Source organism: Nilaparvata lugens, chromosome 3, assembly GCF_014356525.2.
Source record: "Nilaparvata lugens isolate BPH chromosome 3, ASM1435652v1, whole genome shotgun sequence".
Lineage (NCBI taxonomy): Eukaryota > Metazoa > Arthropoda > Insecta > Hemiptera > Delphacidae > Nilaparvata > Nilaparvata lugens.
In genome coordinates, this window is record NC_052506.1 from 33,770,945 (window position 1) to 33,783,687 (window position 12,743).

Below are 12,743 nucleotides of genomic sequence, written 5' to 3' on the forward strand. Positions count from 1 at the left end.
TTTGAGACCACTTTTTCAGGAGTCCTCTCCCGTCGTAGGTCTCGACTGTCGGGCCTGTACAAAAATTAGAGACTCGCTTGCAGCAGGCGACAGTTGAGGACACATCCTACTGCGATTCCAGACAAAATACATTTTATAATGATTATAACTTCTGATTTGTTGAAAACTAAATAATGGAAACTTCCTTCATAAAAAAAGCATATGAACTTTGAAGGTAGATAGTGCTTATCCTTGAAGGATTTTCAGAACGGTCATCTTTGTGAAGAATTACAGCTTAATCAGTAAAGTATTTCAAGCGTGATGAGCTCACATACAAACAGACAGAAAGACAGACACCATCTTATAGATGGATAGAAGATAGATAAATATTTAGATTTGTCAATGAAGGAGGCATAATGCAGTAGTAATGGATTCCCATTACTTAAAAATATGTTTAGGGACCATCATCCAAGTACTGGAATGTATATGGCTTGACCACCTTTGTTGACGAAACTCAATTGGCGGAGTCCTCTTTTTCAGGAGTCCTCTGCCGTCGCAGGTCTCGACTGTCGGGGCTGTACAAAAATTAGAGTGGCCTCAACTGTCGCCTAACGCAGGCGACATTTGAGGCCACTTTTTCAGGAGTCCTCTGCCGTCGCAGGTCTCGACTGTCGGGGCTGTACAAAAATTAGAGTGGCCTCAACTGTCGCCTAACGCAGGCGACATTTGAGGCCACTTTTTCAGGAATCCTCTACCGTCGCTGGCCTCGAATGTCGCCGGTCTCTACCGTCGCTGGTCTCGACTGTCGCAGGACTCTTCTGTCGTTTGCCTCGTTTGACATCGACCCGCATTCCACCAACGCTGCTATTATTTGCTGTCTCAGTGCCTAGTCCGAGTCAGACAAGCATCCAGCCTGCACTGCGGAGCTAGGTTTAGAGTTGAAATATCGCCAAAAGATTTCTTAGTGAGCACCTAGGACGTATAAGGAAGCTATTTTCTCAGTTTTGTTGCAATCCATCCACTAGTTTTCCAGAAATCGTGACCAGTGAGATAAGAATTTTATAAGTATAGATATTTATTTTCATCTAAATACCGTGGAGTCATCTATAAGGTCTGCAGTGGCTCTTTCTATTACAAACCACTCTCGGTCTCAGACAGCATCGTATCGCACATGCGCTAGTAACGGTTTTTTCCCGTTCCATGCAGTCAGTTCTTTGAATGTAACATTCTTTGTGATGATGGTTACCGAGCACCTTAACATCTGCTTTGTTGAACGATACATAAGGATAGCAACACCATTGCAAATCACACACTGTCATTATAACGTGGACCTCACTATAGATACTCAAAGAATACTTTCGAATAACTATGTGATAACTGTGACCGTTGCTAGCCGTTACTCTGTATCTGAGACAAAGAGAAGCTGCTTTTCTATGAAGTAGAGCGGCTGATCCTCAACGTGACTGGTCTGAGGAGTACTCCGTTGATACAGTATCATACAGCTTTATGATACAGTACGACACAGTTGCATTAATGAGTGATCTGAGGTATTTCTGCTTCCTATTTATTGTGCGTTTGTCTTTTATCATAATGTATGTTGCATGTTGATGTTTATGTAATGCACTACAGTGCCATATTACAAAACACAATACCAATTATGAATTGCCCTTTCTTTTTTATAAAATTAAAACTTTTTATACAGCAGCAAAATTGAAGAAATGAATTATTAAACATACGGTAGACAGGGGTGACTTTGTCCCAATTTCGGGGTGTTAAAATTTTAAATAGCTTGCAATCAATACTCAAGTTGATACAAATTTCTTGCAATATTTTTTATTGCATTCTGAAATGTTTGATTAATACCTTATTTATTGAGATTGGTTGGCTCCATATGGCCATCCAGCAGATTTTTCAATGTTTTTCAGATGATCTTGTTTGCTCATGATGATGCATGCAGTACGAGAATAATGAATTTCTCTGTTAATCTCTGACCAATCTTAATAAATAAGGTATCCTTGAAATCTTGATAAAATTTTCTAACTTTTTTATCTCTTGTAAATTTTCTGTAAAATGAACGGTTTTCGTGAAATTTGCAATCAAAAATTTAAAATGACCGCCATTTTAAAAATTGACATTGAAATTTTTTTATTATATTTCTTAAAGTTGAGTCTTTATAGCATGAATTTAATATTCTTGCCAAATTTTAGATCAATACAACATATCGTTCTTGAGTGAAAAACAAAATGGCAGCTTTAAGGATAAACGCTGAGTTTTGGACACTTGAGGCTGTGCAAAGGCTAAAAATAAACTTTCTACTCCTGATATTTTCCAAAGTTTTTCGATTTTATACCATCAAGCTATCAAAATGCAAAAGTTTTCTCAGGAAAACATTTTTTTCCAATTATTACTTTTTGAGATATGAGCGCCAGAAGTTTGAATTTTTGGGACAGAACATTTCAAATTCGGTAAGATATAAATCCATGAGATTTGGAGGATGGATTCTTCATGGTATTGTTGATCTAGTAAAACAAACATTTTCTGAAAATATCGATTTTTGAAAAAGTTATTCAATTTACCAAAAATAACCAAAACTGAAAGTTATTTTTATAAATCCTCTAAATCTCATGGATTTATATCTCACCGAATTCAAATTCAAATTTATTGTTTTCATTTTTCATTACAATCAAATTTGATAAATCCATACAATTATAAAACTAGCTGCAAATAATAATCAGTGGATATAATGAACAACAAAATATTATATTTAACAAAAAACCAAACCACCGTGATGCTGATTATCAGTTGGATGATACTGACGTATGATGTATGACGTTGGATGACATAGCTTCAACTGGATGATGGAGATGATCAAATTTGAAGCTTCATGGAATAACATTTATTGCAAACAATAATGTTTTACTACTCACAAAAAAGCAAGAAGCTTTCGTACGTGAGTAGGAGTTGAAAAAAAAACACATTCACACACACAATCACACACAAGTATGTTTTTCAATCATAGACATATTTAATTTTCAATGAATATAGATATTAGTATTATATATACCGTATAACTAGTATAATTTAATTAGTATGATTTAATTAATTGGAGCCTATAACATCATAAGAATAATTTGAAAAAAAAAGAAATTTTGTATTTAAAAAGTAGGAAGTACAACAAAGAGGAAAATCACAAGGTTTTTTTCAAAGAGAAAAGGAAGGGAAAATTGCAAAAGCTTATACATTCATTCAAATTAGAAATCATCAGTCCACCACTCTAAAAAGGTTTTCTAACTCTATTGGTGACTGAAGCCATAGCCAAATTTCCAATTTATTGTAGAATTTCCTGTAATATCTCACACTTCTAAATTTCATTTGGTAGAAGATAAAAAAACTTGGGTCCGAGAAATAGAAAACATCTTTGAAATGTAGTGGAATTTGGCTTTGGGACTTTCAACATCAGTTGCATTGATTGACGTGACACCCGATGATCATCTTCATGAATGGGTCTAGCTGAAAGTCCTATACTACCACTCATTCTGTGAAACAAGGATAACACCTTCAGCACATAGATGTATCTGAAAGGGAGGATTCCCAACAGTTGGAAAATTGGAAAGGTATGAGTCCTTCTATTCACACCATGAATAATTCTTACCACTGATTTCTGCAGTGTGATTAGGCTTTTAAAATGAGATAGGAAAGTAGACGCATAACAAGAGATTCCATATTCCAGTCGACTATTGAAAAATGCAAAATACATGACACGTAAAATACTCACTGGAAAGAATTGCTTCAATTGATGGAATCTTCATAGCAAATATAATAGGTACATCTTGATTTTCTGTATATGTAGATTCCAATTTGAAATGTTCTGTCCCAAAAATTCAAACTTCAGGCGCTCATATCTTAAAAAGTAATGATCGGAAAAAATCTTTTCCTGAGAAAACTTATGCATTTTGATAGCTTGATGGTATAAAAATCGAAAAACTTGGAAAAATATCACGAGTAAAAAGTTTATTTTTAGCCTTTGCACAGCCTTAAAATACGACATTTGTAGTCTCCTATCATCCAGGAACAATACCCTAAAATGTTCGTCACTACTTCTGAAACAATCTGTATTATTATCATTATCAAATAGAATGACATTCCTTTTTAAGTAGCCTAGTTGCTTATAAACGAATAAAAGAGAAGCTGCTATCTGCCAGTATCAGCTCCAGTCACAGTGCTCGGTAATCACAAAGAGCGTTACATTCAAAGAACTGACTGAACAAGAAAGAACAGTTACTTGCACTTGCGCATTACGGTGCTATGTCAGACAGAGAAAGGCGTATGTTTGTTTATTTTGGTTGGGATTTGTGAGGTTAACCTCCGTTTGTTGGTTTCGTGTCAAGTTTTCTTTTACAGTTTGTAGAAACTTTGATACATTATAACTTTTGAAAAACCTTTTTATTTTCAATCGAAATTGACTCTGTACATTAAGCAAATAATGGATTTGACGGTATATAACGATATAAAAAGTTTCATAAACCAATACAGAGGATTATCCAGATTCTGTCTCAGAGAATTAATCAACTTGTATCCAAGGTAAGAAATTTGAAAAGCATTTTGCAAAACAAGTAATCACATAAAATTTTTAAATTGAATTGTATTTCTGAAATTAACTCTTGGTTTAATTTAATGCAAATATTGTTTATTGGAATCACTATAGGCTACATTCTTAGTTTTGATGATTCATTTGATATAAATCGTAAACGCTAACACTCCTAATTCATCTGCCGCCATCATGTTTGTACAAGATAATGTGCAATCCAATGAGTCATCGTGTCATTGAATTTAATAAATCTATAGTCTATGTGCTCCAGCCGTCACGGCAGGTCCATTTTCTTTAAGCTGGGTTTTCGTTTATGCGTGAATGCCGTCGTCGACCACGACAGGGAGAGAATCTCCGATTGGTTAGATTTCAATTTGTCTACATAACCTAAAAGATTATTTTCAATTAATATGTTCTAATGGGGCAGGTTGAGCTTATTCTTTTAAATGGCAGTATGTTGATATTATTGGAAATGTTTAACTCTTTAATAATAAAGACAAATAATAAAAAAGTTATTTGATCAGCTGTTTTAGCACACTTGAAAAGTACAGTGACCAATATCTACAAACCACCAGGCATTATATGGCCACCTGCAGTGATTCCAATACAACCACATCCTGCAGTCTATGTGGGTGATTTCAATAGCCACCACGAACAGTGGAGATATAAGACGGAAATGGTGAAGCAGTGGTGGAATGGGCTGAAGATGAGAATCTGAATTTACTATTTGATGCTAAGGATAGGTTTACTTTCAGATCAGCAGCGTGGAGCGAGAGTAAAATCCAGATCTATGTTTTACTTCAAGTGACAGCAAAGGCCAACCACTGCCAGCCACCCGGAAGGTTCTCTGTGACTTCCCCCACAGCCAGCATCGCCCAGCTCTCATAGAGATAGGCATTCAAATCCCACTTGTAAGATCCACACCCCAACCAAGATGGAATTTCAAAAAAGCAGATTGGGAGAGATTCTCGAAAAAGCTGGATAAATGCCTAGGTTGGATACCGCCGACAAGCAAAAACTATGGTAGATTCATTGGAGCTGTTGAAAGCGCTGCTAAAAAGTGCATCCCAAGAGGGTGCCGTCGAGAATACATTCCGGGATGGTCTCAAAACAGCAATGAATTGTACCAAACATTTTTGGAGACTGTTGACGAAATTATGGCTGATGAGCTACTCCACAGCCTTGATGAAGTGAGGAAAGAGAAATGGGTGGAGATGGTTGAGAGCATGAACTTCCAAAACTCAAGTCGTCAGGCATGGACCTTGCTGAGGAAGCTGGGGAGTGGAGCACCCATGAAGAGACAAAAAACAGATGTTTCAGCAAATACCATAGCATCTCACTTGGTAGCAACATCCAAAGCGAGAATAGACAAGGCACATACAATTGAAATAAAACGAGAACTGAGATGCCTGGAAAGAGAGCCAACAGAGAGCGAATTTAGCCGTCCTTTCACTTCACAGGAAATTGAACTGGCACTGAAGTCCATAGCCCCGCAGTAAAGCACCAGGGTTTGACAGCATCAACCCGGAATTCCTAATAAATTGTGGAAAGTATGCAAAGGTTTGGTTGGCTGGATTCTTCACTGATATAATGCAAACTGGTATTATACCCAAAGAGCTTAGGCAATCAAAGATCATAGCAATCTTGAAGCCAGGAAAACCTGCAAACACACCCACGAGTACAGACCAATTGCATTATTATCAGTGACATATAAACTATTGGAGAGGCTGATTTATAATAGGATCAGCCTGAAGGTATTTGAAAGTGTCCCAATCGAACAAGCTGGATTCAGACCTCACCGAAGCTGTGTGGACCAAGTACTCTCACTCACAACATGTATTGAAGCTGGATTCCAGAACAAGCTAAAGACCTCTGCTGCATTTATCGATTTATCAGCAGCATATGATACTGTGTGGAGAGAGGGAATGATTTACAAGCTCCTTAAAGTAATAAACTGCAAAGTGACTGCTCGACTCCTGAACAATATGCTGAGTGGCAGAACTTTTAAAGTCATCCTGGGCTCTGATATGAGTACACAAAGAAAGTTCAGGAACGGCCTGCCTCAAAGGTCAGTGCTTGCCCCTCTCTTGTTTAGTCTGTACATTGTAGACATGCCAGAGACAACATCAAGAAAATATGGCTATGCTGATGATTGGGTGTTAACAACTCAGAGCAGGTCGTTTGAGGAGACAGAAAAGACTCTCACAGCTGACTTGGGGAAACTGGGAAAATACTTTAGCAGATGGCGCCTCCAACTGAATGCCAGTAAAACCGAGATTGCTTGCTTCCATCTCAGTAACAAAGATGCAAACAGGGAGCTCCGCATCCAATTTGAAGACAAGTGGCTCACTCATTGCAAAACACCTAGATACCTTGGCGTAGTACTTGACAGGACACTTTCTTATAAGGAGCATCTTACAAAATTGGTGGAGAAGCTGAAGTCCAGAAACAATATCATCCAAAAGCTCTGTGGAACTTCTTGGGGAGCTTCAGCTTCTACATTGCGCTCTTCAGCCCTGGGTCTTGTGTTCTCAACTGCTGAGGTTTGTGCACCCGTGTGGCTGAATAGCTCGTGCGGAGGGTTAATGCTCAGTTGAATAATTCAATGAGGTTGGTTGCTGGAGTCATAAAATCGACACCATTAGAATCGCTCCCGGTGCTGAGTCACATTCCACCCCCCAACCTCCAACGCATGACTGCACTAACAAGAGAGTTCAATAAGATCCTGCAAAATCAAAACTTGCCAATACATGGGGATATAGAACATGCCAATCAAATCTGCCTGGTGTCTCGAAAGCCTCTGACCAGAACGGCATTACATGCTCTGGATGGTGAGTTCAGTTTAACAGACGCCTGGAAACAGGAATGGCATGCAAGGCAAATCGATCTTACCCCATGTATCACCGAAAAGTCACCAGGTTTTGATTTGCCTCGCAAACTATGGTCAGCTCTAAACAGGATCCGAACTCAGCATGGAAGATGTGCCTATGCGTTGCACAAGTGGGGAAAGGCTCCAACACCTTTTTGTGGCACTGTGCAAACTATAAGACACATTGTAGAAGAGTGCACAAGAACAGCTTATGAGGGCAGGCTGGATGACTTCCTGGTAGCTACACCAGATGCAGTGGCATATTTAAATTGACTAGATATATGTTTATAACTTTTAAAATTTTAGTTTTTAATTTGTGTTCCACCTTTTTTCAAACTTGTGACTAAGATGACTGTGACTTATGTTAGATAACATAAAGATTTGTGTTGTAGGGCCATACGCTAAATAAATAAGCACACTTGAAATTTGAACAATATGAATGTCAACAATGCTTGTCATTGTTGACTGCAGAAATTTACGCATAAACGAAAACGTACCTTTAGAGGCGAGGCTATAAGCAGGCAAAGTTAGTAGATAGAATAAGAATAACGTTGATAAGCAGGCGTGTCGAGACACATGGTTAGAGCAATACCTACTATTACTTCAGGCCCCACAACTGAAGCTATGATAAACTATGATGTCATCACATGTAGATTGATGATCTACTAGTGATAGGCAAGCGAAATAAGAGTGCTGATGCTTGTTAATACATCTGATATGGTAACCAACAAAAAATCAATTACAAATTTTATTTTCACGGTCTTCCATTTCAATGAATATGGTTTGTTTATCATTCTTCTAATATTCGTTTGTAAAAAGTAATGGTAAATTTGGGGTTTTAAATCATGGGATTCTGTTGTTGTGTACCCAATTGTTGCGAGAATTATAACAAGACTCCAAAAGTTCCTGCATTTTCTTTTCTGAGAGATTAAACTTTGAAACAAAAATGTATACAAGCGATAAGAAAAAATAACTTCAATCCCACAAAACAACAGTTTACATGAAGTGTAAAAGAACAGTGTAAATAAAGTGAAAGAAAAATTTAATTAAAGTGTGAAAGAACAATGAAAATGAATAATGTGAAATAACAGTGTAATTAGAGTGTGAAAGAACAGTGTAAATAAAGTGTGTGAAAGAACTGTTGAACAAATAAGTTAAAAAGTAAATGTAAGTGTTGGAACTGTCCATAAAATCATAAGTTTAAAGGTTTTACCAGGACCTGGTTCTACCTAACTGAAAAACATTCTCCTGATGGGTCTTTCTGTACCACAGATTAATATTGTGATCAAGCCTGTGGGTGCCTTTTTCCTAAAAAAGAGTTACATCATTACATCAGGACCTCATAAATACCGGACCTGAGCATACAAACAAGATGGCCGCCATAGATGGTGGACTTACTGCCATCAGCTAGGTTCCAGCTCTCTCTAATAACTTATTACTGTTCTAAATCATTTTTTAGAATTTAAATAAGGTTCTTATCAAAGAAGTAATTATTTGATAGGGTAACTGGATTTTATTTATTCTCATGCATATAGCATTCAAGTGCATTCTGATGCATGTGAATTCACATGCATATAGCTTATAATTATCGTTACTTTATTCTAGCCTAAGAATGTTCTCAAGTTTTGCGACTTTGCTTGCTTGGGCAACTAATTATTTTTCTTCTTGTTGCAGTAATTGTTCTAAAATATATTGCCCAATATGCATAAACATCATACACACAGGAAGATTTTTGTTTGGATTTGTATTTGGAAATTGATCAATCTGATAAATTCAAAATTGTGTTTGAATTAAGTTATCATTTAAGTTATGTAAGTAACATAACCCTCAGACTGTGTATACCAAATTAAGGTTTGAAGCAGTTTTGGGCAAATGCCTATTGTTTTTACCTGAATTGTATTTGCATATGAATTATAAATATTATAATGATAAGCTAAATAATACCTCTACACACAATTTAATTGTGTTGTAAGAAGGCTGATTTGGAAAAATTTTAGGGAAGGCACCATCACATAGTTTTACTCTTTTTCTTGGAACAGTCACATAAGAACCATCTTCACACAAAAACTTGTCTTCTTTAATAATGTCTGATGCTCTAAAATGATTGATACACACAGCCGAATTTTTAGTGACTTTATAATATTTCCTATGGATACAGCTTATCCACTTTTTAAGCAAATAGTGTCACTAAGGGGGTTTTTCTATGATAGTTTGATCTACACCCAGGGACACAACAATTAATAGGCATGTTCAATTAAAACTGTACTTATTGTAGCATGTTGTTGTATAAAGCTAAATGTTGAGTTGAGGATGATAAACAAAAAGTAATTCACGGTTGAATAATATAAAATTATTGTTAAAAAGGTGAAGACGAAATTATTTCAAACTCCCTTGTAACGAACAATGTAAATTAAAATAGTATAAAAGAATTGGTAAATTCTAGTGTTAGTGCTATGCATCCTGTACCTATTTTAATAAATAATGACAACACAAAAATATATCATGACGAACATGCATTTGATTTAAGTGTTAATGCAACTAATGACAAATCAAAAAACAAAATTGATGCTAACAAATTAATAAACACAGCTTTTTTGACTGAGCAAAAGAATTAAAACATTTTTTCAAGTAGAATGGAGTTATGTGATTTGACAAATGAAAATGAAGATGATGAACATTCAAACTGGAAACTTGTAACTAAAGGAAAAATAGTAATTCAAGAAAAAACACCTTATCTACAAACAGTAAAAATACACAAAGCAAGAGAGCAGATAGCAAGGACAAAGGTGAAATGAATTATGCAGAGGCTGCAAAAACAAACATGTCTAAACCAAATAAAAATATAATTGTAGGATCTAGTAATCTAAATGATGAATTAGGACCCAAATCTATCCTGGTGGGAGAGAAAAAGGCGTGGTTTCATCTGGGTAAAGTTAAGAAAGGAACAACCGAGGAAAATGTAAAAAGTTTCATGTCTATGTCATTTCCAGGCCAAAGTATCATGATCAAAAAGTTGGATAGCAAGAGTGATACCTATGTAATTTCAAACTAGGTGTGGAATATGACAAGAAAGAAGAAATAATTGATAGTGCGAAATGGCCAAGATTTATCACCTTGAGACGTTTTTTATTCAAAAGGTTTCAGGGGGGGGGGGTACTGAAGTAGACTTAGAAAATCAGGAGAAAGTTCTGAGAAAACTGGACATGAAACTGAATTTCATATTTTTGAATGTTCAATGTCTTAGAACAAAATCAGATGTCCTTGAGATTTTCATAGAGGACATTGACCCCAGCATTCTATGTGTATCTGAGCACTGGCTGAGAGAGGAGGAGGCTGATTTTTATGGGAATGTTGGTGGACTGGATCTGGCTAGCATCTATTCAAGGCGCATCCACAGAAATGGTGGATCAACAATTTTTTGAAGAGAGGTATCAGGTATGTGGAACTGGATGTTCGGTGTCACTGTGTGGAGCTATCAATGGAGCTTGTGGCAATCAAACTAATTGAACATTCCATCACTGTGGTCTCCATTTACCACTCTCCGGATGGTGATTTCAAGCAATTCATGGAGCTTCTGGAGGATCTCCTGATTTCATTCACAGAAAAGCAGGATTCAAGGTTGATAATTGGAGGGGATTTCAATATTCATCTGGAGGCCCCATCCAGGGAGAGAGATGTCTTCACAAACCTTCTTCATGGACATGGGCTTTTCATTGTGAATCAGCTCCCAACAAGAGGATCGGCATGCTTGGACACTGTTATCACAAACTTTGATTCCTGGGAGTGCACGGTTGAAGTCATTGATCCCATGCTGTCAGATCACTCCGCAGTGGTTCTGTCATTGAAACAGAGTATGAGGAGTGAGCCATGGCACTCAGATTACAGCTTCAGCAGCAGACCAGTAAGAGGAAGAAGTTCTGAATTTGCTTTTGACATGTTGATTGCTGGATACATGAGTGTCTTCAACTCAGTTTTTCCAAAAATCAAAAGAAAAAACCTGAGAGGTACAAGAAGTTCTCATTCTTATCCAAGAGCTAAATCATGGTTCTCTGAAGATCTAGTCGAACAAAAAAACTCGGTGACATTACTACACCATTGTTACAAGTCAGCAGTGATCCTGGAGGAGAAAGTGGAAAAGTATGGACAATATTTGAGACAAAACAAACTGTACAGGCAAATGGTGAGACAAGCAAAAAGAGTGTATAACACATGCACCATCGAAAATGCTTCAAATAGTTGTAGAGCTGCCTGGGAGGTCATGAACAGACATCGTCCAAAAAAGCCAAGAGTGAGATCTAATATTAGTCCAGACAATTTCAATAACTTTTTTTGTGAGTTCTGTCGAAGAAGTATTGACTAATATGGCTGTGGCAGACACTGACCCGGTGGAGAATGTTACTAACACGGTACACAGGATGGATGTATGGGAGGAAATAACCACTGATAGAGTCAAATGTATTGTCAGGGGCCTGAAAATTTCAAAAACTCGGGACATATTTGGCCTATCAACATTTGTATTGATAGACACCATTGATCCCATCGCAGAGCAAATGGCTACAGCAGTCAATCATTGCTTCAGATTAGGAGTTTTCCCTGACACATTAAAACTAGCAAGGGCTCTGCCAATTCATAAGAAAGGAAATACAGAACTTCCATCAAACTTCAGACCTATTTCCATAGTACCTACATTGTCCAAAGTTATTGAGACCGAGATGAAGCAGCAAATCACAAACTTCTTTGTGAGAAACAACCTCCTCAACCAGGCCCAACATGGTTTTAGAGGTGGTCGTTCAACTGCTAGTGCACTTATGTCCCTGACAGAAAAAATACAGTCAGCTTTTGAGTATGGAGATTTCCTTTCAATCACGCTTTGCAACCTGAGCAAGGTGTTCGACTGTGTGCCTCATGGTATACTTGTCAAGAAGCTGAAGAAGTATGGTGTACAGGGAACAGTAACTAAACACACTAAGAAGCTACCTAGAAAATAGAAGGCAAGTGGTCTCACTTGAGGGAGCCTCATCAGGCATTAAAAATGTGGATCATGGTGTGCCACAGGGCTCAGTGTTGGGTCCCCTGCTTTTCATCCTGCTTATGAATGACTTCCCAAACAATGAGAGCTCCATACTCTTTGCAGATGATACCACATTGACTGCTAGAGGTAAAACTGTGGAAGAAGTGGTGGAAAGATCAGTTCTCCAACTAAATGTTGCCAGGATCTGGTTTGCAGCAAACAAGCTGATGCTAAATGATGATAAAACAAACTTACTGGTCTGTTCCCTAAAGAGGACAACATTGGAGGCAGAGCCT

The 12,743-nt window shown here is 37.3% G+C and overlaps 1 protein-coding gene across 1 annotated transcript in view; it reads left to right on the forward strand.

Annotated features, from left to right (window-relative positions):
• The first annotated feature begins 4,276 nt into the window (after window positions 1-4,276).
• LOC111060739 (CDAN1-interacting nuclease 1) overlaps window positions 4,277-12,743 on the forward strand; it is a 30,844-nt gene continuing 22,377 nt past the window's right edge. Inside the window, exon 1 of the mRNA XM_039423579.1 lies at window positions 4,277-4,560. Coding sequence (XP_039279513.1) covers window positions 4,463-4,560 — 98 coding nt within the window. The 5' untranslated portion in view covers window positions 4,277-4,462. The remainder of the gene's footprint in view (window positions 4,561-12,743) is intronic.